The 27,870-nt window shown below is 43.9% G+C and overlaps 1 protein-coding gene and 2 pseudogenes across 1 annotated transcript; 2 read left to right on the top strand and 1 right to left on the bottom strand.

Annotated features, from left to right (window-relative positions):
- Positions 1-10,790: 10,790 nt before the first annotated feature.
- On the top strand, positions 10,791-21,522 carry LOC134327037 (putative protein MSS51 homolog, mitochondrial; annotated as a pseudogene).
- A 1,796-nt stretch (positions 21,523-23,318) lies between these two features.
- On the top strand, positions 23,319-26,503 carry LOC134327036 (E3 ubiquitin/ISG15 ligase TRIM25-like; the record flags this gene model as incomplete). Its single annotated transcript, XM_063009119.1, has 6 exons — positions 23,319-23,897; positions 24,015-24,110; positions 24,609-24,842; positions 25,347-25,520; positions 25,820-25,874; positions 25,980-26,503. Coding segments are annotated over exons 1-6 (1,662 nt in total), but the record flags the coding sequence as incomplete, so codon positions are not given.
- A 900-nt stretch (positions 26,504-27,403) lies between these two features.
- Positions 27,404-27,512, bottom strand: LOC134327163 (5S ribosomal RNA; annotated as a pseudogene).
- Positions 27,513-27,870: the final 358 nt, after the last annotated feature.

Genomic DNA, 27,870 nt, shown 5'->3' with positions numbered 1-27,870 from the left:
TGAGCTTATATTTTTAAATGAAGAAAAACAATTTAAAACTACAGGTAACATGTTTTAGGGAAAAATGCTTTTATTTTGACAGTTTATTAATGTATTTGAATAATAAAAAAAGACAATTTAACAGATAATTTTTGCAATACCTCTGACAGTTAATTTAAAATTGGGCTTTTGCTAAGTAAAATTACATGGTTTTTTTTGTTTTATATGCTAATTTCTTGTGATAACAGTAGTATATATCTGTACTTAAACTTTTCTTTATCATTTATAAAGAGAATTATTCTGTTTTTTTAGAGGTGTATGACACTGTTCTAACAATTAATATATGTTAAAAATAGATTTCATGAAAATATAGGACAATTTCCTGTAAAATTACAGTGATAGATGTTAATTATGGTAAATATAATTACCGTTTTTTAACAGTTTATCTCCGTTTTAAATTTTACAGTATTTTTCCATTTTTTTACAGGCATTCTCTGGCGCCCCTGCTGCCAGAAAAATACCGTTTTTTTACGCTATTTTTTTTTACAGTGTAATTCTACACTAAACTTTAATTCAATTTAAATTTTTTAGCAGGAGAAATAACTCAAAGCATGAACAAATTGAGACGTGTCCTGAGGCAGCTGAGGTAAACCGTACAGACTTCTCTATACTACCTGATTACAGTTTTACCTCACTCACTTTTAATTACTTCATTTTCTTTATTCTTTCACACTATTGTAAATTGTTCCACACTAACACACCATGTCAGTATCACTGCAGTGCTGAGAATGATCCACCACCTAAATAATACTTGCTTTGTTTTTCAATGTGACCATTGACCAGGTGGACTACAGTCAGTAATTGTAGAACTAAACAGACTACACTGATCATTCATAACAATAAAACCACCTCCTTGTTTCTACACTCACTGTCCACTGTGTAGTGTTAACTGAACAGAGATCTGAACACAGTCGTGTAGTGTGAACTTGGTATTAGTGGTTAAGGTACTGGGCTAGCAATCAAAAGGTTGCAGGTTCAAGCCACACCATTGGTGGATTGTCTCTGTTGGGTCCCTGAGTGAGGCCCTTAACTCTCAATTACTAGAACTGGGGTAAGTGTAAGTATAAAATAGGAGCAGTAAATTGGTTCCTTTGCCATGTAGAGCCTCTTTTCCTCAAATATCTGGACACCTTTACTTCCTCTGTATTGTGTCCACATTCCAGTTCCCAGTTTGTTCCCACATCTCACAACTCAGATTCCCTCAAAATAAAGAGCAGCATGGAAAGCAACTGTAACTTTAATCTTCTATAAACCTTCCACTCTTATTCTGCCTCTGTCCCAACTTTTTATAGCAATCAGTGAAATAATTGGAAATCTTTTCTTTTAGAGAATAAAGACGCCAGAGAATGAATGAATCACAGTTCCTTCTTTTTTTATAAAATTTTTACAGAACATCAGCTTTTTACACATCTGGATCTGGTCCACAAAGTCATACGGGCGTTGTCCTGATGTAAAGACGTTGTCCTAATGGCAGCGCGTCTATCAGAAATCCAATACACGCTTCCACATCGGTGGTATCTTCACACGTCTCCCATGTCTTGGGTCCTGACGCACCTCCACAGGTATACAAACTGTGAACACACATGAAAAACACGTCAACCACCAGACCTGCATCCCTGACAGTTAAATAAAGGTTCTAATCAGGGTTGGCCTTTAGATATCCTCTGTTTCCAGCCTTTCATGAAACCGTCGGAGGCTCCGCCATAAAAGCGTCTCCAGTGCAGCAGCCAGGGCTTCAGGTTTTGCGTACAAAGACTCGTCCAGAGTGAAGATTTCATCCAGGAAGCTCAGCATCTCAGTCTGAGAGAGAGAAAAAGAATAAATAACAGATTACTAGCAGACAGTTTTTTTCGAGATCATTTGTGGTGTAAAGAACACGCACCTGAAGATGGAATAAATAACGCTCCGTGTACTGCCGTTCAGTCCTTCTGGGCGTAACACACGAATAGATGAGAGCAATCAGCCGGTCCAGAAAGAGCCTTCGTCTCTGGTACTGCGTCAACTAATCAATGTAAGAAAAGCCTCATGGGTGTGTTTGACTACACTTGTAGTGCAGAACAGATTAATTCTAGACTCTATAGAGCACAGACTCTCTTACTGAAATAATCTGATGCATCCTCGCTCTTCCCAGAAGCAGCACCAGCTCAAAGACGATGTCCATAAAGTTGACATGTTGGATCTGTGAGTAGAAGAAAAGTAGATTGTCTATTAGAATGGTAGGAATGTGGTTCTGACTGATGGCGTAGTCGCTATGGGTAACCGCATGGGTGGCATCCGGCAGTCGACACATATAGTAGTAAATATAGTGCCAGGTTCAGACTGAGTCAAACTCACCCCGATCTGTGTCAGCTCCACTTCGGCCCACATCCGATTAGTCCGATTCTCCAGCATCTGTATCAGCCAGTCGTACCTTCGCTGGAAGACTCGCAGATCCTAGGAGAGAAACGCCCAAGACGTTATTAAATCATTCGTACATCGCTTGAATTATTTGATACGTGTTTTTCTGTCATGTTACCCTCTTTTTTGCAGCCGCCAGTACGAGTGTAAAGATCTACACCGTCTGGACCTAGTCTTCAGGCTACTCATGGAACCACCCGTGCAGGAGGATCTGCCCGAGGGTGAGGCGCTTGCTGGGCTTCTTCTTGAGGCATTGTTCGATCAGATGGCAGCAGGCTGGCGAGTGCGACAATGCAGATTCAAATTATACGGTGTTTAGATCTGAAGAAGATACACTGATCAGGCATAACATTATGACCACCTTCCTGATAATGTGGCCTCCATGGACTTGTTTGTCCAGCACATCTCACGGACGCTCGGTTGAATCGAGATCTGGAGAATCCATGGAAGGGTGGATGTGGTCCTCAAATGCTTAGGTAGGAGCTACGTGTCAGAGTGACCCAACCCAAAGTTTCCCAGCAGAATGTTGGCAGAACTTCTTCCCATAGTGCATCCTGGTGCCATGTGTTCCCCCAGGTGAGCGACGTGGACAGGGGTCACCATGGGCATCCTGACTGGTCTGCTGCTACCTTTGAGCTACAGGAGCTCTTCTGCCGGATCGGGGGCCACAGATGCATCAGCGAGCCTTGGCTGCCCATGACCCTGTCACTGGTTTACCACTCTACCCTCCCTGGACCACCCCACAAGAGCTGCAGATTTGGAGATGCTCTGACCCAGTCATCTATCCATCACGATTCACTCCTTGAGTCACTTCACCTGTCAGTGGTCATAATGTTATGCCTGGTCAGCGTATGTGCAGGTCTTAATGTATATATTTCCTTACCATGAGACACACCAGGTTTGAACACTAGATGCCCTTTGGTGATCTCCTTCTTAGACCGAAATGGCAGGTGTCCACAAACCAAGAAAAACAGCAGTATGCCCAGACTCCAGACTGTCGCAGGGCAGCCATAGTACTTCTTCTTGGTTATCCACTCGGGTGGCGAGTATACCCACGTGCCTACATGAACAAAGAAGACAAACTCGTACCCAAAGTCCAAACCAAAGTACCCAAAGTTGGTGCACAGTTACCTGAATACGTGTAGTACGGAGTATCCTTCAACAGGTCACCGCATCCGAAGTCTATCAGCTTCACCTCCAGCGTCTCTGTGTTCAGAAGGATGTTCTGGAGCTTAATGTCCCTGTGCAGGACCCCGCGGTCGCGGCAGTGGAGCACCGCCAGGACAACCCGCCGCATGACGTGCCGGGCGAATGGCATCCTCAGCCTGCCCTTCTCGAGCATCAGCTGGTAGAGGTCTACGCAGGGGACGGGGCACTCCAGAATCAGGACGCAGCGCTCGGGCGTGTCGAACCACTCCAGGAGCTTCAGCACGTACGGGCTGATGGGTGGCCTGGACACCATGCGCATCAGGGCCACCTCGACGGGGAGCAACTCTGTCTCGCCGGGCTGATGGTAGAAGAGACAAGGTCAAATGATTTAATGTGTATCCAGTCTATACGGTATTTACTTCATCTGAAAGGTAAAGTCACTTACAATCCTGGTAAATCTGAGGTGCTCATCCTTCACCACGTATTTGATGGCAACCTAAACACACAAGTAAACGATCATTAGTAGATTTTTAATACAAGAGACTCGATAAGGTCCTGGTAGGTCTCCACGGGTGTCTGGAGCCGTGCTGACTGCACTTGCTCGAGGCGCTGCACAGGGTTCAAGTCTGGGAAGCCAGATCACAAAACAAGACCTTCTTCAGGAGTAACTCGGACCGCCGACACGTGGACTCCACGAGACATCCGAAGGCATCCTGTGGTATCCGGTATCACCAGGGACTCAGACCTTCTTAGTGTGCATCCCGGGTTTGTCTCAATAATGTCCCGGTAGGTTGTAGGGAGGATCCTGGGGAGGATCCATAGATTGGGAACAAAGGGAATTCAGGGGGCCAGGGTGCTACTCGGAAGTCTCCGTGAACCTATAAGGTCCTGGAAGGTCATCACAGGTATCTGGAGCCATAGGAGGACCCAGGGGAGGATCAACACAACAAACTGACACTCACCTGGTTCCCGTCCACCTTACGGACGCCTTCGTAGACCGAACCGCAGCCTCCCTTTCCCAGCAGCTCTCCGACGGTGTATCGGCTCTCAAAGCTGTCCGGGTTCGTGTCGGTCGTCTTCTCCTCTTCACGTCCTCCATCGGCGGTTTCTCCTTTAGCGGTTTCTCCTTCACCGGGTTCTCTTTCAGTGGGTTCTCCTTCAGCGGGTTGTCCTTTAGCAGTTTCTTCTTTAGCGGGGTCTCCTTCCGTGGGTTCTCCTTTAGCAGTTTCTTCTTTAGCGGGTTCTCCTTCAGTGGGTTCTCCTTTAGCAGTTTCTTCTTTAGCGGGGTCTCCTTCAGTGGGTTCTCCTTTAGCAGTTTCTTCTTTAGCGGGGTCTCCTTCAGTGGGTTCTCCTTTAGTGGTTTCTCCTTTATCAGTTTCTCCTTTACCGGGGTCTCCTTCAGTGGGTTCTTCTTCAGCATCTTTAACCCAAGTATCACCAATGATGCTTCATGTGTCATGTGGACCAAAAATAAGGGTCCAAATAAAGGTTCGGCGTACTCACCCTTGTTATTGGGAGCATCACAGACGATTTCTCTAGAACTGATCCCACCTACGAACCCCAAGGGTTAAATATATAGTCACTAGAGTTCAATAGTGTGGGACTCGAATGTGGTGGTGTTAAGGTTACCTGGAGCTTCAGAAGACGCCCGCGGTTCCTGTGAGTCCTCCAACTGAATCTCCCTGTCCAATAACGTCTCACTGGAGCCTGATTTCGAATCGTCCTCGTACCCCTTCTGATTCAGACACATTAAACTGGTGTTACAGAGACGAGAACTGAACCCCTCCCCTCCCGGAGTATAGTGGTGATGATAATTCACCTCGCTCTCGACTGTTCCTTCTTCTCTCTCAGTCAGGTTCTGAATGGCGCTGATCCACGCCCGTCTACCTGCCTCACAGTCGGCCTGGAACGTACAGCTCCTGTACACACACGGTGATAGATACAGATTATATAGGATGCAGACAGATAGACAGATTGAGTAGATAGATAAACAGATAGATAGACAGACATTCAGACAGACAGATTGATAGACACATAAATAAATAGTATGTCTATTGATCTGTCTATTGATCATCTATCTGTCTGTCTATCAGTTATCTATTTATCTATAATCTATCTTTTTGTCTATCTGTCTATCTAGCATCTATCTGTCTGTCTGCTTATTGATCATCTGTCTGTATGTCTATTGATCATCTATCTTGCAGTCTGTCTATCTATTTTTCTTTCAATCATCCTGTCTATCAATTGTCTGTCTATTGATTATCTATTCATCTATAATCTGTCTTCTTGTCTATCTGTCTATCTAGCATCTGTCTGTCTGTTTATTGATAATCTGTATGTCTGTCTATTGATCATCTATCTTTCTGTCTGACTATCCATTTGTCTGTCTAATATTTGTTTGTCTGTCTATCCATATGTCTATCTAGCATGTCTGTCTGCTTCGTGATCATCTGTCTATCTGTCTATTGATCATCTATCTGTCTGTCTATCAATAATCTTGTCTATCTACCTATTGTCTGTCTATTGATCATCTATCTATCTGCCTGTCTGTCTTTCTATCTGTCTGTCTGACTATCTATTTGTCTAATATGTGTGTCTGTCTACTGATCATCTATCTGTCTGTCTATCTGTCCGTCTGCCTATCTATCTGTCTTTTGACCATGTCTGTCTGTCTATTGATCATCTGTCTGTCTGTCTGTCTGTCTATCTCTGATGATTATAGATCTGGACTTACCTTGTGGGCGTGACCACCCGGAAGCAGAAGCGTCGCCCGGCGTCCTTGCAGCTCTGGACCGAACAGAGCTGCAGGTCTTCCGCCAGCACCGTGAAGTCACGCTGGGGGAATAGAACATAAAACCTTCTTATTTATACAGTCGATGATATAAACGCCGGTGAAATCATCCCAGACTTAAACACGACGGGGGCGATTAGGGGCGCATCCCGGCACAGAAGTCGACCTCTGCTGTGATGCACCTAAATTATGAGGGGCGTAAGACTGCGGTGCATTATGGGTATTTCACAGAGTCCAGGAGAGAGCTGATTTAGATAATGTAAAGTCATGTGACCTACCTTAAACCTCTTCTTGTATAGAAGCTGATCGTTTTGTATGATGAACCACCGCCTGCAGAGATCAAACACATCATATATATATATATAATATTGAGTGTATATATATAATATTGAGTGTATATATATAACATTGTGTATACATAATATTGATAATTATTCCTTATATATACAGTGTATCACAAAAGTGAGTACACCCCTCACATTTCTGCAAATATTTCATTATATCTTTTCATGGGACAACACTATAGACATGAAACTTGGATATAACTTAGAGTAGTCAGTGTACAACTTGTATAGCAGTGTAGATTTACTGTCTTCTGAAAATAACTCAACACACAGCCATTAATGTCTAAATAGCTGGCAACATAAGTGAGTACACCCCACAGTGAACATGTCCAAATTGTGCCCAAATGTGTCGCTGTCCCTCCCTGGTGTCATGTGTCAAGGTCCCAGGTGTAAATGGGGAGCAGGGCTGTTAAATTTGGTGTTTTGGGTACAATTCTCTCATACTGGCCACTGGATATTCAACATGGCACCTCATGGCAAAGAACTCTCTGAGGATGTGAGAAATAGAATTGTTGCTCTCCACAAAGATGGCCTGGGCTATAAGAAGATTGCTAACACCCTGAAACTGAGCTACAGCATGGTGGCCAAGGTCATACAGCGGTTTTCCAGGACAGGTTCCACTCGAAACAGGCTTCGCCAGGGTCGACCAAAGAAGTTGAGTCCACGTGTTCGGCGTCATATCCAGAGGTTGGCTTTAAAAAATAGACACATGAGTGCTGCCAGCATTGCTGCAGAGGTTGAAGACGTGGGAGGTCAGCCTGTCAGTGCTCAGACCATACGCCGCACACTGCATCAACTCGGTCTGCATGGTCGTCATCCCAGAAGGAAGCTGACGCACAAGAAAGCCCGCAAACAGTTTGCTGAAGACAAGCAGTCCAAGAACATGGATTACTGGAATGCCCTGTGGTCTGACGAGACCAAGATAAACTTGTTTGGCTCAGATGGTGTCCAGCATGTGTGGCGGCGCCCTGGTGAGAAGTACCAAGACAACTGTATCTTGCCTACAGTCAAGCATGGTGGTGGTAGCATCATGGACTTGGGCTGCATGAGTGTTGCTGGCACTGGGGAGCTGCAGTTCATTGAGGGAAACATGAATTCCAACATGTACTGTGACATTCTGAAACAGAGCATGATCCCCTCCCTTCGAAAACTGGGCCTCATGGCAGTTTTCCAACAGGATAACGACCCCAAACACAACCTCCAAGATGACAACTGCCTTGCTGAGGAAGCTGAAGGTAAAGGTGATGGACTAAACCCAATTGAGCACCTGTGGCGCATCCTCAAGTGGAAGGTGGAGGAGTTCAAGGTGTCTAACATCCACCAGCTCCGTGATGTCATCATGGAGGAGTGGAAGAGGATTCCAGTAGCAACCTGTGCAGCTCTGGTGAATTCCATGCCCAGGAGGGTTAAGGCAGTGCTGGATAATAATGGTGGTCACACAAAATATTGACACTTTGGGCACAATTTGGACATGTTCACTGTGGGGTGTACTCACTTATGTTGCCAGCTATTTAGACATTAATGGCTGTGTGTTGAGTTATTTTCAGAAGACAGTAAATCTACACTGCTATACAAGCTGTACACTGACTACTCTAAGTTATATCCAAGTTTTATTTCTATAGTGTTGTCCCATGAAAAGATATAATAAAATATCTGCAGAAATGTGAGGGGTGTACTCACTTTTGTGATACACTGTATATAGAATTCCTAATAGATACATAAGCATCAGTGTACAGACCTGTTCCAGGTTTTAAACACACTCCTGGTCCTCTTAAACAGAAACCCCTCCATCAGGAGCGCTTCCTGGGCCCCTGTGCCACCCCCGTGACCCGGGTCGCCCCCGGAGGACACCCGGGGAGGCGCCCCGCAACACAGCACACGCAGAAACCTCTGTCTCAGAGAAGCAGCCATCGTAAATGAGGAGAAAATCAAAATGCTGCTCCTGAAGAGCACAGGTCCACATTGTGATGTCACAGCGTTCCGAGAGAGCAGAGTGAATTTACCTTTACCATATATGGGCATGACTGGATTCATGTCACTGCACATATACTGACTTGATTTCCACTGTGGGACGGCTTCTGGAGGGTCCTGGGTTCGATTCTCGGGTGAAGTTTGCATGTTCTCCCCATGTCCTGGGGATAATGGGGTACCCTAGGTATAAGTGTGTGTGTGACACACCCTGGTACTGACACCCCCATACCATGACACACCCTCGTATTGACACACCCCCATACCATGACACACCCTGGAACTGACACACCCCCATACCATGATACACCCTGGTACTGACAAACCCCCATACCATGACACACCCTCGTATTGACACACCCCCATACCATGACACACCCTGGTACTGACACACCCCCATACCATGACACACCCTCGTATTGACACACCACCATACCATGACACACCCTGGGACTGACACACCCCCATACCATGACACACCCTGGTACTGACACACCCCCATACCATGATACACCCTGGTACTGACACACCCCCATACCATGACACACCCTGGTACTGGTACTGACACACCCCATACCATGACACACCCTGGTACTGTTACTGACACACCCCCATACCATGACACACCCTGGTACTGGTACTGACACACCCCCATACCACGACACACCCTGGTACTGGTACTGACACACCCCATACCACGACACACCCTGGTACTGGTACTGACACCCCCCCATACCACGACACACCCTGGTACTGACACACCCTCATACCATGACACACCCTGGTACTGTTACTGACACACCCCCATACCATGACACACCCTGGTACTGGTACTGACACACCCCATACCATGACACACCCTGGTACTGGTACTGACACACCACCATACCATGATACACCCTGGTACTGACACACCCCCATACCATGACACACCCTCGTATTGACACACCCCCATACCATGACACACCCTCGTATTGACACACCACCATACCATGACACACCCTGGGACTGACACACCCCCATACCATGACACACCCTGGTACTGACACACCCCCATACCATGATACACCCTGGTACTGACACACCCCCATACCATGACACACCCTGGTACTGGTACTGACACACCCCATACCATGACACACCCTGGTACTGTTACTGACACACCCCCATACCATCACACACCCTAGTACTGGTACTGACACACCCCCATACCACGACACACCCTGGTACTGGTACTGACACACCCCATACCACGACACACCCTGGTACTGGTACTGACACACCCCCATACCACGACACACCCTGGTACTGGTACTGACACACCCTCATACCATGACACACCCTGGTACTGTTACTGACACACCCCCATACCATGACACACCCTGGTACTGGTACTGACACACCCCATATCATGACACACCCTGGTACTGGTACTGACACACCCCCATACCATGACACACCCTGGTACTTGTACTGACACACCCCATACCATGACACCTTCTGGTACTGGTACTGACACACCCCATACCATGACACACCCTGGTACTGGTACTGACACACCCCATACCATGACACACCCTGGTACTTGTACTGACACACCCCATACCATGACACACCCTGGTACTGGTACTGACACACCCCCATACCATGACACACCCTGGTACTTGTACTGACACACCCCATACCATGACACACCCTGGTACTGGTACTGACACACCCCATACCATGACACACCCTGGTACTGGTACTGACACACCCCATACCATGACACACCCTGGTACTGACATACCCCATACCATGACACACCCTGGTACTGACACACCCCATACCATGACACACCCTGGTACTTGTACTGACACACCCCATTCCATGACACACCCTGGTACTGGTACTGACACACCCCATACCATGACACACCCTAGTACTGGTACACCCCAATACTTTTAACTTTTAATAGTTAGCTACATTAGAAAATTTTAGAACCTCATCACTTTCATGCACGTATCTTTCTTTTACAGATTGAGTGTTTTGGTTTGTGTGGAGGTACGACTGGGCTCGATTCCCGGGTTAAGTTTGCATGTTCTCCCCATGTCCTGGGGATAATGGGGTACCCTAGGTATAAGTGTGTGTGTGACACACCCTGGTGCTGACACACCCCATACCATGACACTCCCTGGTACTGACACACCCCCATACCATGACACACCCTGGTACTGACACACCCCCATACCATGATACACCCTGGTACTGACACACCCCCATACCATGATACACCCTGGTACTGACACACCATTATACCATGACACACCCTGGTACTGGTACTGACACACCCCATACCATGACACACCCTGGTACTGTTACTGACACACCCCATACCATGACACACCCTGGTACTGGTACTGACACACCCCCATACCATGACACACCCTGGTACTTGTACTGACACACCCCATACCATGACACACCCTGGTACTGGTACTGACACACTCCATACCATGACACACCCTGGTACTGGTACTGACACACCCCATACCATGACACACCCTGGTACTGGTACTGACACACCCCATACCATGACACACCCTGGTACTGGTACTGACATACCCCATACCATGACACACCCTGGTACTGGTACTGACACACCCCATACCATGACACACCCTGGTACTTGTACTGACACACCCCATTCCATGACACACCCTGGTACTGGTACTGACACACCCCATACCATGACACACCCTGGTACTGACACCCCCCCGTACCATGACACACCCTGGTACTTGTACTGACACACCCCCATACCATGACACACCCTGGTACTGGTACTGACACACCCCATACCATGACACACCCTGGTACTGACACACCCCCGTACCATGACACACCCTGGTACTTGTACTGACACACCCCATACCATGACACACCCTAGTACTGGTACACCCCAATACTTTTAACTTTTAATAGTGAGCGCAACATTAGAAAATTTTAGAACCTCATCACTTTCATGCACGTATCTTTCTTTTACAGATTGAGTGTTTTGGTTAGCGTGGAGGTACGACTGGAAAGGTTTTTTAAAATTAATATTTAAACTGAATTCATTCATTAAGTCTCCTCTACTACAGCCGAGACGAACTTGAGACCAACAGTAAAGCTCTCCATCGTTTCTGTGTGGCAGGTCCTTAACTAAAGGGCTGTCAGTGTAGAATCGGGTACAGAATTGGCACTAATGCTTGAACGAGCGCTTTCTGAACCAATCAGACCTTCTCACTGTAATTGTTAGTAAGAAATGCATTTATTCAGTTTGTGTCACACAGATGACGTGGTAATAAAAAGCTTGATTGGCTTTCTAACCAGTTCCTGTTTTACTTCACAACCGGGAAAAGTTTGGAGGTTTTTAATTATAAGCACATTTACAAAATAACGGATTCTATTCCTAATGGGGCACACGCTTATAAATTTAATAGCATCTGGAAGAACATAAGCTCAGGTAAGCAGTAGTTATGATTGTTTTTGCTGTGTTTTGGATTTTGGCCGCTGTGCCATGATTTATCGTGCGCTTTTGTTTTGCAATGAAAACAAAACGTATCAGTTGAAGCTTTTAACTGGAACCCTTATGTTACAGAAATTACATTTATTTTCACAATGACGAGGAAAGTAAAGGCACAAAGTAAAACAGCTAAACACAGTCGCTAATCTGTAGTTTTTTATTTGAACTTACAGATTATTTGTTTATTTCTATGCTACATTTGAATCGTGACTTGACTCTGACTCACATTTTTTGGGTTGGTCATAATGTTTTGGTTCAGCTGTGTAAATTCCCCAGACTGCTTTTCACCGATACATCATCCACTTCATAGTTTATGCCGCTTCCTTCTACATGATACAGACAAGATAATGTAGCTGGTCTAGTTTATATTTTCTCTTTCTTCTCCTATTAAATCATAGCCTGAAATCAATGACCCTGTGTGTATTTGATGTTCTACAATCTGGCTTTTGCAGGTGTTTGAATGTATATTACTGTAGTAAAGACTGTCAGAAGCAGGACTGGAGCACCCATAAGAAATATTGTTCAAAGTTGCGCATGGCTGCAGTAGATAGACTTGTCGAGTGGCTTATTTATCAAGGTATGATGATCAACATTAATTCAACACTGTACAAAACTAGTTTTAATTTTGCTTAAACCATCACTACCATATACAGTGGGGCCAAAAAGTATTTAGTCAGCCACTGATTGTGCAAGTTCTCCTACTTAGAAAGATGAGAGAGGTCTGTAATTTTCATCATAGGTACACTTCAACTATGAGAGAAAAAAATGAGAAAAAAAAATCCAGGAAATCACATTGTAGGATTTTTAAAGAATTTATTTGTAAATTATGGTGGAAAATAAGTATTTGGTCAATAACAAACAAGCAAGATTTCTGGCTCTCACAGACCTGTAACTTCTTCTTTAAGAAGCTCTTCTGTCCTCCACTCGTTACCTGTATTAATGGCACCTGTTTGACCTTGTTATCTGTATAAAAGACACCTGTCCACAGCCTCAAACAGTCAGACTCCAAACTCAACCATGGCCAAGACCAAAGAAAATTGTAGACCTGCACCAGGCTGGGAAGAGTGAATCTACAATAGGCAAGCAGGTTGGTGCGAATAAATCAACTGTGGGAGCAATTGTAAGAAAATGGAAGACATACAAGACCATTGATAATCTCCCTCCATCTGGGGCTCATCCCGTGGGGTCAAAATGATCATGAGAATGGTGAGCAAAAATCCCAGAACTACACGGAGGGACCTGATGAATGACCTGCAGAGAGCTGGGACCAAAGTAACAAAGGCTACCATCAGTAACACACTACGCCAAGAGGGACTCAAATCCTGCAGTGCCAGGCGTGTCCCCCGCCTTAAGCCAGTACAGGCCCGTCTGAAGTTTGCCAGAGAGCATATGGATGATCCAGAAGAGGATTGGGAGAATATCATGTGGTCAGATGAAACCAAAATGGAACTTTTTGGTAAAAACTCAACTTGTCGTGTTTGGAGGAAGAAGAATGCTGAGTTGCACCATACCTACTGTGAAGCATGGGGGTGGAAACATCATGCTTTGGGGCTGTTTTTCTGCAAAGGGGACAGGACAACTGATCTGTGTTAAGGGAAGAATGAACGGGGCCATGTATCGTGAGATTTTAAGCCAAAACCTCCTTCCATCAGTGAGAGCATTGAAGATGGAACGTGGCTGGGTCTTCCAGCATGACAATGATCCCAAACACACCGCTCGGGCAACGAAGGAGTGGCTCCGTAAAAAGCATTTCAAGGTCCCGAAGTGGCCTAGCCAGTCTCCAGACCTCAACCCCATAGAAAATTTGTGGAGGGAGTTGAAAGTCTGTGTTGCCCCAAAACATCACTGCTCTAGAGGAGATCTGCATGGAGGAATGGGCCAAAATAGCAGCTACAGTGTGTGCAAACCTGGTGAAGACTTACAGGAAGCGTTTGGTCTCTGTCATTGCCAACAAAGGTTATGTTACAAAGTATTGAGTTGAACTTTTGTTTTTGACCAAATACTTATTTTCCACCATAATTTACAAATAAATTCTTTAAAAATCCTACAATGTGATTTCCTGGATTTTTTTTTCTCATTTTGTCTCTCATAGTTGAAGTGTAGCTATGATGAAAATTACAGACCTCTCTCATCTTTCTAAGTAGGAGAACTTGCACAATCAGTGGCTGACTAAATACTTTTTGGCCCCACTGTACATGTGTTAAAATTACACTGATCAGCCATAACATTAAAACCACCTCCTTGTTTCTACACTCACTGTCCATTTTATCAGCTCCACTTACCATATAGAAGCACTTTGTAGTTCTACAATTACTGACTGTAGCCCATCTGTTTCTTTGCATGCTTTGTTAGCCCCCTTTCATGCTGTTCTTAAATGGTCAGGACCCCCACAGAGCAGGTATTATTTAGGTGGTGGATGATTCTCAGCACTGCAGTAACACTGACATGGTGGTGGGGTGTTAGTGTGTGTTGTGCTGGTATGAGTGGATCAGACACAGCAGCACTGCTGGAATGTTTAAATACCGTGTCCACTCACTGTCCACTCTATTAGACACTCCTACCTCGTAGATGTAAAGTCAGAGACGATCGCTCATCTATTGCTGCTGTTTGAGTCAGTCATCTTCTAGACCTTCATCAGAGGTCACAGGACGCTGCCCACAGGGCGCTGTTGGATATTTTTGGTTGGTGGACGATTCTTAGTCCAGCAGTGACAGTGAGGTGTTTAAAAACTCCATCAGCGCTGCTGTGTCTGATCCACTCATACCAGCACAACACACACTAACACACCAGCACCATTTCAGTGTCACTGCAGTACTGAGAATGATCCACCACCTAAATAATACCTGCTCTGTGGTGGTCCTGTGGGGGTCCTGACCATTGAAGAACAGCATGTAGAGAAACAGATGGACTACAATCAGTAATGGTAGAACTACAAAGTGCTTCTATATGGGAAGTAAAGCTGATAAAAATTGACAGTGAGTGTAGAAACAAGGAGGTGGTTTTAATGTTATGGCTGATCAGCGTATAGGACCAATTTATTCTGAAGACAAATAAATGACCATGTTTTTAAGTGGACGTGATTCACTAATCAATGCATTTTTATGTTTAACCCTCAATAGGAGACCTGCCCTTTCCCACAGAGGCGTGGTCTAAACCTCCTAAAGAGGTCCGATGCTGGGAGGACTGGCTTTCCATGCAAGGTGACCTTACAGCCCGACTGGAGCCCATCCTGTCTGGAAAAAACATGACAGACCTCTGGAGCAATGCCTGCAGGCCACGGCCACATGACGAGGAGCTTTGTGAAGAGAAGAAGAGGATATACTTTGTCATATATACATATACACGTGTACAGTACAATGAAATTCGTTCTTCGCATATCCCAGCTTGTTTGGAAGCTGGGGTCAGAGCGCAGGGTCAGCCATCGTACGGCGCCCCTGGAGCACAGAGGGTTAAGGGCCTTGCTCAAGGACCCAACAGTGGTTGCATAGCAGAGCCTGGATTTGAACCGGTGTGTCGTGTGTGTAGTGAATTCTTTTCCCGTCCTCTGACGATAGGAATGGCGATGCAAAGGGTCAATCTGAATCCCTACTCCCGACCCCTAACCGTCCATGTGGTGGGGGCAGGAAACACTGAGACCCTGGGGGCGAGGACCACCGACATGGATGAGCTAAGTCGCATGTTTCCCGGGCATCAGGGGCTGGAGGTGGTCATGGTAGGACCGGGAGTGGTGCAGGGACCCATTGTAAGGCCTCCTTTAAAGGGGGTTTGGTCCCAGAGGTAGAGTCTACATTAGCGCCTACAAGGGACTTTACCACCAGTTCTGGGAGGAGCTTGTGGAGAAGGGAGAGGCAGCCAGACCAGATCTTGTGGTGCGATTTCACCCAGGTACTAAACAACTATTCATACTATTTAAAATGTGAACATACTAAATGCATCCTTCTTTTATTTCACATATATCACATATCAAAGCTGGGCCTGACACACCGATCAGGCATAACATTATGTGTTGGCCCCCCTTTTGCTGCCAAAACAGCCCTGACTTGTCGAGGCATGGACTCCACTAGACCCCTGAAGGTGTGCTGTGGTATCTGGCACCAAGATGTCAGCAGCAGATCCTTTAACTTCTGTAAGGTGTGAGGTGTGGCCTCCATGGATCTGACTTGTTTGTCCAGCACATCACACAGATGCTCGATTGTATTGAGATCTGGGGAATTTGGAACCTCAAACTGGTGCTCCTCAAACCATTCCTAAAGCATTTCTGCTTTGTGGCAGAGGCCACAGATATCAGGGAACCGTCTCCATGAAAGGGTGAACATGGTCTGCAGCAATGCTTAGGTAGGTGGTACATGTCAGAGTAACATCCACATGGATGGCAGGACCCAAGGTTTCCCAGCAGAACATTGCCCAAAGAATCACACTACCTCAGTCAGCTTGCCTTTTTCCCATAGTGCATCCTGGTGCCGTGTGTTTCCCAGGTAAGTGACGCACACGCACCCGGCCATCCACGTGATGTAAAAGAAAACATAATTCATCAGACCAGACCACCTTCTTCCATTGCTTCGTGGTCCAGGTCTGATGCTCACGTGCCCAACTTCTGCAGTGGACAGGGGTCAGCATGGGCACCCTGACTGGTCTGTGGCTATGCAGCCCTATACACAACAAACTGCGATGCACTGTGTATTCTGACACCTTTCTATCAGAACCAGCATTAACTTCTTCAGCAGTTGGCTGCCCATGACACTGTCGCCGGTTTACCACTGTAAACTGGAGCACTTTTGATAGATACTGACCACTGTAGACCGGGAACACCCCCACAAGAGCTGCAGTTTTGGAGATGCTCTGACCCAGTCGTCTAGCCATCACAATTTGGCCCATGTCAAACTCACTCAGATCCTCACGCTCGCCCTTTTTCCTGCTTCTAATACATCAAGTTTTAGGATAAAATGTTCACTCGCTGCCTAATATATCCCACCCACTAACAGGTATCGTGATAAATAGATAATCAGTGTTCACCTGTCAGTGCTCATAATGTTATACCTCATTGGTGTATATTGTCTATTCACATCTGCCAGTTTAATGGTTTGGTTCTTAAACCAGGGTCTCAAATGTCTCAATAGTTTAATTCTTGGTAGTCATGAATATAGAAGCAATAGTGAGCACAATTAGAGGTCTGTAATACTTGACACATTAGCCTAGGAGGTAGTACAGCAGATGACCCAACACTCTGTTGTTGTTGTTGTTGCAGGGTTTGATTCTCATCAGGGAATGTCAGATGGCTGGTTACCAACACTGCTGCTGCTAAGAGATTAATAATAATAATAATAATAAGTTAAACTTATATAGCGCCTTTATCAATGCTCAAGGACGCTTTACAACATTTTACAATACAATACAATACAATACTTTTACAATACAATACAAAAACTATGAAAAATGCTCAGTAAAGAGAAGTGTTTTAAGCAAAGATTTGAAAATAGTGAGGGAAGACGCAGAGCGGAGAGCCAGAGGAAGGGAATTCCAGAGGCGAGGGGCAGCACAGGTGAATGAACGGCCACCCATAGAAGCCCGCTTGAACCTGGGTACAGCCAATAAGTCAGAGTCAGAGGACCTAAGACTGCGACAGAAAGAGTGATACGTTAGTAAGTCAGCTAAATATACCGGGGCCAGGCCATGTAGTGCTTTAAATGTAAGTATAAGTAATTTATATTTAATTCTCAAAGAGATAGGTAACCAGTGCAGCTTAGCCAGTACAGGTGTAATATGGTCATATTTTTGGGAAAATGTAAGGATCCGAGCAGCAGTATTTTGGATACGTTGGAGAGGGCGGAGGGTTTTGGCAGGAAGCCCATATAAAATTGAATTGCAGTAGTCAAGCCGGGAGGTGACTAGAGCATGGACCAGAGTCTCAGCAGAGTCTTGTGAAAGCAAAGGACGAAGGCGAGAGATATTGCGCAAGTAAAAATAGGCAGATTTGGAGACCGATGCTAAGTGGGAGTCAAAGGAAAGGTGAGAATCGAAAAGGACACCAAGATTACGAGCACAATTTGAGGGACAGATGGCGTTGGAACCAATATTAAAAGTCACATCAGAGAGAGTAGAGACAGCAGATTTCGGACCAATAAAAAGAAACTCAGTTTTCAGAGCATTAAGCATTAAGTTATTATTATGAAGCCAGGAATGTAACTTTTGTATGCAACTGGTAAGCGAGGGGGGAGGCACAGGGTCAGAGGGTTTGAAGCTAATATGTAGTTGAGTATCGTCAGCATAGCAATGAAAGCTCAGACCAAACTGGCGTACAAGGGGGCCAAGAGGGAGCATGTAGATGGTGAAGAGGAGGGGTCCAAGGACCGATCCTTGAGGAACACTTTGTGGAACCGGAATGGTAGCAGATGAGTGGTGACCAATACGAACAAATTGACACCTGCCGGTGAGATATGATTTAAACCAGGAGAGAGCTGTGTCCATGAGACCAAGCTCAGACAGGCGTGCCAAGAGAATGTTATGATTAATTGTGTCGAATGCTGATGAGAGATCAAGTAGGAGGAGAATAGAGACAAGACCGTTGTCAGAGGCAAGAAGAAGATCATTTATAACACGAATGAGGGCAGTTTCAGTACTATGTTTAGAACAGAACCCTGACTGAAAGATTTCAGATAAATTATTAGCATCAAGGTAGTCGAGCAGCTGGGAGGCTACAACTCTTTCTAGAATTTTAGCGAGGAATGGAAGGTTGGAAATGGGTCTAAAATTGCTGAGAATGGACTGGTCTAAACCGGGTTTCTTAATGACAGGGGTGACAGCAGCAAGTTTCAAGCCATCAGGAACCAATCCAGAGCTAAGTGAAAGATTGACAATGTGGGAGATGGGAACAGATAAAGTAGCACAGCAGAGTTTGAGAAGGGCAGTAGGAGCAGGGTCAAGGAAAGAGGTGGCAGATTTCGATGTAGATATAATTCTCTCAATGGTACCAGCGTCAACAGTGGAGAAGCACGGAAATGAGCAAGAGGATAGAGAAATGTAAGAACCAGATATAGTGGAGATAGATTCCGAAGTGGAAAGTTCACTATATATGCCCGACACTTTATCTTGAAAGAAAGTGAGAAAAGAGTTACAGAGATCCGACGACGCAGTGACAGAGTTAGATGGGGGACACAGAATCTTATTAACAATAGAAAAAAGTCTAGACGAGTTATTGCCAGCTTTTTTGAACTCAGAAGTAAGGTAGCTAGATCGAGCAGCATTTAAAGCTGCTTTATAATTGGCCAAGTGGTCCGCGAACGCCAAGGCATGAACCTGCAGCGACGTTTTTTTAAACAGACGTTCAAGCCGTCGGCCCTGGGTTTTTAAGGTTCGAAGCTCAGGAGTATACCAGGGAGAGGAGTGAGAGGAGGGGACAACCCTAGTTTTAACAGGAGCAAGGACCTCAAAAGTATTTGTGAGAGCCTGATTATATATATTCACAGCCTGATTAACAGAGTGCTGAGACGTGACAGAGACAAAGTTCGAGGATAGTAGGGTAGCAGAGAAGGACAATGGGTTAACAGAGGAGAGGTCCCGATAGGTGATTACAGTCTTAGATGAATGAGCGAGGGCAGGCAGTGAGAGACTCGAAGTTATAAACAAATGATCCGAAACACCAATGTTGTGTCCTTGAAGATTACTGATATTATTAGTAGTGGAACAGATAAGGTCCAGGATGTGACCATGTTTATGAGTAGGAAAAGTTACATATTGTTGAAAATCAAAGCAGTTAATTAATGACAGAAATTCAGTAGAGTTTGAGGTTTTGGAGTCTAGGTGAATATTGAAGTCACCCAGCAAAACTACAGACGAAGTTAGACCACACACAGACGTCAAAACTTCAGACAAATCAGACAGAAAATCAGCAATGGGATTTTTAGGTGGCCGGTAGAGGAGTAAAAAGAGAGTAGGACTAGGGCACAAGATCTTAACCACCATGTATTCAAAAGAAGAAACCTTAGGGGAGTTACAGATACAGAGATTGATAGCCTGGGAGAAGAGCACAGCCAAGCCGCCACCTCTCCCAGAGGACCTAGGGGACGAAAGATGCTTAAATCCCGCCGGAGCAGCAGTGTTCAGATGGATATAATCATTAGGCTGTTGCCAGGTTTCAGTCAGAAAAAGAAGGTCAATGTTATTATGAATAATGTGATCACTGAGTAGAGCAGCCTTGTCAGTGAGTGAGCGACAGTTAAATAGTGCCATGGTGAGCAAGCGATTATGAGAAGACCGAGTCAGAGCAGGTGGGCTGTTGGTACGAGAAATCGCACGTAATACGCCAGGATCAGCGCCGCGAGGATGCCAGGTAGAACGCTTCCAGGGACGACGATCAGTAGACCAGATGACCGGGATTGCTAAGGCTGATGCTTGATAGATGAGAATAGGATGAGAAGATTACAATATACCCACCATGTTCACCATGAGCAAGTAAGAATAAAACACACATCTACAAAGCACACACATCTACAAATCTGAACACGTGGATTTACGCTAAACTGTGTCCTTTTTAATATGAACAAAACATAAGTCTTTATGTTGGTGTTTGACTTATGCTTGGAGACACAGCCAACCTTCTGGGACGGCATTATTTGTCACATTTATATGTTTTTGATCTCACATCTAGACACGGCTGGTTGTGCCACCCTTGGAAATAACTGAACAAATGCAGTCAAATGTTTTAAGGATGTGGATTTGGGATTTGCAGAGACATTATTGGCTCAATAACAACTGTAACACATCTGTACAAGCTCAGCTGGATTTAGGCAGTTTAAGTCATTCAGCATGGCAAATCATCTCAAGCTGTCAGAATGAATAACAAGTGCATGTGAACTGAGAGCTTTAGGTTTCTTCATACCTGTTTACTTGGATCAGAAGGTTGCTGGTTCTATGGTTGATTGGCTGCCCCATTGGTGTTGTGGCCCTTTCGCAGATTGTACCCTAGATTTTGACCCATGCTGGGCACGTGCTGTGCCACTTGGTGGTCGTCTCCGACTTGTTCTGGGTTTCCTCTCTGTACTTTTGCCCTCTTTAATAAATCATACATCGTTCTCTTCTTCTCTCTTTCTGTCAGTGATGAGGAGCTGCAGTACTCCCTGCAAATTCTGCTGGAGTTAGAGATGGACATTAAAAGTACTGGACCAAACCCATTCAGCTGCAAGAAACCTGAGCAGGTGCAGTCGAGTCCCAACAAGGAAACAAGCTACTGCAGTGCCTTTTACCTGACCTTCCAAGGTCTGCTGGAGGACAAAGAGGAAGACCAAACTTAATCAGCATAGGATCTTTTGAGGTTAATAGAATAATTCGGATGGCACGTCTGTACTATTTGACCTTTAATGTTGTGACATTTCCTCTGGAATTATTTTGTACTGTTTACTTGTTTACATTTGGCTGTTTATTAAAAGTTCTCACATGTGTATTGCTTATTTACAAGGACAAGATAGCAGGCAAAGTGCTACAGCAGGTAGTTTTTATAAGTCTCTCACAGCTTTGGGGTTTAAGCTTCATGCCTGCAAATGATCATATAACCCAAGTTCAGTGTGTGACCTCCACAGAGCAGGTTTTATTTAGGTGGTGCTGGTGTGTTAGTGTGTGTTGTGCTGGTATGAGTGGAGTTTTTAAATACCGTGTCCACCCATTGTCCACTCTAATAGACACTCCTACCTAGTCGATCCAGCTTGTAGATGTAAAGTCAGAGACGATCGCTCATCTATTGCTGCTGTTTGAGTCGATCATCTTCTAGACCTACATCAGTGGTCACAGGATGCTGCCCACGGGGCGCTGTTGGCTAAATATTTTTGGTTGGTGGACGATTCTCCAGCAGTGACAATGAGCTGTTTAAAAACTCCACTCAAACCAGCACAACATACACAAACACACCAGCACCACCTAAATAAAACCTGCTATGTGGGGGTCCTGACCATTGAAGAAGAGGGTGAAAGGGGTAACAAAGCATGTAAAGAAACAGATGGACTACAGTCAGTAATTGTAGAACTACAAAGTGCTTCTATATGGTAAGTGGAGCTGATAAAATAGATCAACTGGAACTTTAACAAACTTGCCTGGACGAGGACCCAAGATTGTTTTTGAGGTTGGGGTTACTGTGTTTTATGATCATGGTTGATGGTTTTTGTTTGTTTCCTTTTTTCTTACAGCATCAACAGTTTTACTTCATAGTTCCAGTGGTTACTACGAGATCTAATCATCCTTTACTACACACGGTTATTAAGACTGAACAACATTTTGCAAAACTCGATTGTCTTTCTAAACCAGCCTAAATCAAACCATCAGGAATTTGTTGTTAGACTGCTCCCCCTTTTCCAGCTCCTATGTCATTATTTATTATTACCTGTTATTTATTATTTATAAATTATTTATTAGTTTTCAATACAACATCACAACGGCAAGAACAAGGTGTTTTGTAAGGTGTTGCAGGCAGCAATGACGACTTTTCTGATACATGGTTAAGAAAAGGTGGAATACAGATGATTTGTTGTGATGTTTTTGTACCAAATGCAGGTGAAAGAGGATCAGCAGCAGCAGCTGAGCGGTGCGTGTGGTTCTCGGTGTGTTTTGAAGAAGATCAGCTGATTCTTTCATTCTTACTACAGTAAAACACTTATTTTGTTCAACAGAAAACATGATGCTGAGGTAATGACAAAAAGAGTTAAATTTTGGAAAGTAACATGTTGAAATATGTGATGCATGTAACATGAGAGCACGTTGGGGGTGTTAACGTAAGTGCTAGTTTAGAATTAGTGCACTTAAGGTATGCTCCCAAGTTATATTGGGACGGTACCCGTCATGTGAGTGTTATGTAATGTACATAAATATAACCTGTTCTGTTCGAGTGCGGATCTGTTCAGTGTCTTTGTTTGTAGTTTTGTTGATAATTTAAGTTGATGAACGCAGGTGAGTTTATACATTTCCACACTTCTGTACATTAATGTGTAAAGTAACTTTATGAACTTTTTTTGAACATGACGCTCACAAACTAAACCAAGAAGTTTGAGCTGCCGTAAATAACTTGCTGTGTTTTTTGGTGTTTCTGTTTACGTGTAGAAAAATGGCTGAGTCCAAAATTTCAGTAACTCAGACCGAGTTCAGCTGTTCAGTCTGTCTGGAAACACTGAGGGATCCTGTAACTATTCTATGTGGACACAGTTTCTGTATGGTGTGTATTAATAACTGCTGGGATCAGGAGGATGATAAAGAAACATACAGCTGTCCACAGTGTAGACAAACCTTCACTCCAAGACCTGTTGTGAGGAAAAACATTATTCTGGCAAAAGTTGTAGAAGACCTGAGGAAGAAAGAATCCCAGGGTTCCCTTCCTTCTGGACCTGATGATGTGGATTGTGATTTCTGTACAGAGAGAAAATCCAAAGCAGTAAAATCCTGTCTGGTGTGTTTGGCCTCTTTCTGTGAAACTCACTTTCAGCCTCATTATCAAATTCCTGTTTATAAGACTCACAAGCTGGTTAAAGCCTCCAGACGACTCCAGGATCAGATCTGCTCTCAGCATAATAAACTGCTGGAGGTTTACTGTCATACTGATCAGCAGTGTATCTGCATGATGTGTACCATGGATGATCATAAAGGACATGCTACAATATCAGCTGCAGCAGAAAAAACTGAGAAACAGGTAAAAATATTATACAGCTCTCTTTAACAAGTAACAACTCATTAGCATTTACACTGACGTTGTTTATGTGGTGCTCGTACACAATAGAAGTAAATTCTGAATTGTTATTCTGTGTAGAAGCAGCTGCTGGAGATCCAGAGAAAATTCCAGGAGAAAATCCAGAACAGAGAGAGGGAACTTTGTGAGCTGATAAACGCTGTGGAGTCTTATAAGGTAAGTTGTATAAACAAAAAAGCTCTCAGGATCAGTCCGACTCTCCTCCATTAAACCAATATCCATTAAAAATTACATATTTTACTGGTAACTTTGCAAGTGATGGAGCATTTTTGTTCATTAATTCAAAATAAAAATGTAATTTCGCCTGGTTAGTTGGTGATTGATGCTGTACAACAATTCTGAGGTTGTGCTAATAATTATGAGGGTGATAAAATCAGATTAGGACTTTGACTGGGCCAACCAAAAAGGTTGATTGTTGCTTTGGATCAAGATGCTTAAACATAAATGACTGTACAAGATTTCTGCTGAAGACTTGAGAATGTGGACATGATGATGATGGTAACATTTTCAAGGGTATGAAAAATCAAGCCATTTAGCACCATCACCAAGCTATAAGTGATGAAAGTCTTAGTCTGGCCAGTAGCTACATATGAATGTGAAGGATGGACAAATATCTGAGTGAGAATCACTTCCTCTTTCTGACTTTTCTAACAGTGTTCTGCACAGACAGCAGTGAAGAACATTGAGAGGATCTGTACTGAACTAATCAATTCAATTAACAGAAGATGCTTTGAGCTAAAAGATCTGATCAGAGATCGAGAGACAGCAGAAGTAAGTCGAGCTGAAAAAGTCCTGAAGCAGGTGGAGCAGCAGATTGTAGAGCTAAAGAGGAAAGATGCTGAACTGGAACAGCTTTCACACACAGAGGATCCCGTCCATTTCCTCCAGGTAACAGCACTAAAAATAATTATATTATTGCTGCACCAGTCCAAGTAATAAATTACAGCGGTACCTTGTAAGTTGTCTTCCCCTAAACTCAAAATCTTTGAAACTTGATGCCTTTTGTTGAGAAATTTGTTCCCTTAAACCTTACAATGTTGGGGAGAGTCGGAAATGCAACAGAAACCACTTCACAAGCAAAGCATCCTCACCTGTTCTCTTCTTTTATAGGCGTTTCCCTTTGGTGGTTGCTTTTGCACATCTTCGTGCATCTTCCACAAATCTGTAACATAGGGAAAACCCCCCTACTTAAAACACATTATGACCCATAAAGTCGTAACACTCGGGGTTCTGAGAAATTGTGAGAATCAGAATCAGCTTTTCCGAGAGATCATTAAATACTGTTAATGTTATTAGGAGAAACTTCACTCTGTGCCTCATGTCTGTCGTCCATCATTTGTGATTCATCATCATCTTGTTGTTTCTCTGTGAACATTATTTGTCTGGATGTAGAATTTTCAGTCTTTCTTGGCTCCTGCTGGATCTGCAGAATACGCCGCCATCACAATCAGTCCTTTCCTCTCATTTGATGATGTTACAAAGTCTGTATCTCAGCTGAGAGAGAAAGTAGAGGAATTCTGGAAAGAGCAGTGTGAGACAATACCAGATGAAGTTCAAGCCCTCAGTGTTCCATTGTCTCCAAAATGCTTCGGTACTAAAACATCCAACAAAACAATCAAATCCACCAACATGAACATTTTACATCTAACAACATCATTCATTTACTCATTAACCCAATACTGCTCATGGTCACAGTGAATTTAGGGTTAAATGAAATACACTCACACAGTTACTCAGACTGAAGGTCACTTTAGACAAACACTGGAAGAACATGCCAAACTTCTTACAGGCTGTACCTGCGACAGTTTCTGGTGTAAATATTTACTGTGATTAGTGATTGTACTGTTACTCTTTCTGCAGTGAAGAAAGTCCGGATTACTTCACCTCCTAAACCTGAAATCAGAGAAGATTTTATACAATGTAAGTTTCTCACAAGGACACACACACACACTGTACACACACACACTGTACACACACTCTCTCTCTCTTCTATGTTAATTGATTTATTTTGTGTTTCCTATCCAGATTTTTGTCGGTTCACACTGGATCCAAACACAGTAAATAAAATCCTCCATCTGTCTAAGGAGAACAAAGTGGTGACCTGCAGTAGAACATTACAGTCGTATCCTGATCATCCAGATAGATTTGATGTTTACCCCCAGGTTCTGTGTAGAGAGAGTGTGAGTGGACGCTGTTACTGGGAGGTTGAGTGGAGTGGGGATTATGCGGTTTATATTGCAGTGTCATATAAAAGCATCAGCAGGAAGGGAGATGGTTATGAGTGTGTGTTTGGAGGTAATGATCAGTCCTGGAGTTTGTACTGTTCTCCATCCAGATTTTCATTCTGGCACAATAAGAAAAAGACTGAAATTCCCATAATGCAGAGTTCCTCTAGAATAGGAGTGTATGTGGATTATGAAGCAGGAACTCTGTCCTTCTACAGCGTCTCTGATACAATGAAGCTCATCCACAGAGTTCAGACCACGTTCACTCAGCTCCTCTACCCGGGGTTTAGAGTTGATAATAAATCAAAAGTGAAACTGTCAGATTTAACAAATGAAATGTAAAATTTACATGAAAGTGTAACATTAAACTGTTTGAGTGATTTTAGAATCTGTAAGACAGTGACAAATTTATGAAGATTTTCTTTTTCAATTTATTAACCACCATTTATTCAGTGCTGTGAAAAAGTATTTACCCCCTTTCCCAATTTCTTCTTGTACATTTCAAAAGGGTAAATATGATACTTCTTTCTTCCCATGTCTATTATAAGCAAAATCTTATTATATAAATGATGGTCATATGATGGTTATTATATGAATGTTGGTCATTTCAGCAGTAGCGAGCGCTTATGAGCAGTAATAACTGAGAGACGTTTAGTGTTCTTAGGCTGTTTAGTACATGAGGTGTTTTAGTCTCCTGCAGAAGCTGATTCTCACCTGATTTCTCCTGAGCTGTAAAACACAAGTTTAAAAGTAAAACCAGCACATGGCGAGGAATAATACAACAGAACTTAGATACGTGTGGATGGTTTCAGAGGGGATTTGATTCTTTCACAGAAATAGTTATTTGCGTTGTGGTACGTTCATTCAGCCTTCATCGGTTTATCTCTGCTCATTCAGCCTGCAGCAGTTTGTCGCCCTCTTGTGGCACCTTTGGAGGGCGACATCACAAGGATTTTTAAACATGGTCACAAGATCTCATATTACCATATCATATTTCTTTTACACATACTCTAAATGTGTCATGAAGTTGTTATTATTATTTTATTTTTTGTAATTTTTACAGTATAATTTCCTGTCGTACGAGCGGGACGGTGAGTGTTTTACTGTAGTAAGAATGAAAGCATGAGCTGATCTTTGTCTCATTGTGTTGCTTTGATGAAGAAAAAGCCGCTGGGTCAGTGTGTAACAGGAGGTTTGGAGTGAAGGTGGGTGTGTGTGGATAAAAGCTTCCAGCACCTGGTATTCCTAGGCGGTCTCCCATCCAAGTACTAACCAGGCTCAATGCTGCTTAGCTTCCGAGATCAGGCGTTCTCAGGGTGGTGTGGCCGTAAGCGAGAGACGTTGTAAATAAGCTGCTACTTATAGACGTCCATTGTTCAGCCTTTCACTCCGCTGTGTGTCGTCTTTACTTTCTACACACAGCTTTTCAAATAAAAGATCCTGAAACAGAGACAAAACACACAGAGAACTACACACACCGCTCAGCTGCTGCTGCTGATCCTCTTTCATCTGCATTTGGTACAAAAACACTACAACAAATCATCTGTATTCAACCTTTTCTTAACCATGTACCAGAAAAGTCGTCATTGCTGCCTGCAACACCTTACAAAACACCTTATTATTGTTGTGATGTTGTATTGAAAATTAATAAATAATTGATAAATAATAGGTAATAATAAATAATGGCATAG

This window comes from Trichomycterus rosablanca, chromosome 14, assembly GCF_030014385.1.
Source record: "Trichomycterus rosablanca isolate fTriRos1 chromosome 14, fTriRos1.hap1, whole genome shotgun sequence".
NCBI lineage: Eukaryota > Metazoa > Chordata > Actinopteri > Siluriformes > Trichomycteridae > Trichomycterus > Trichomycterus rosablanca.
The sequence above is the reverse complement of the archived record's forward strand: the minus strand, read 5'-3'. Positions and strand labels throughout refer to the sequence as shown.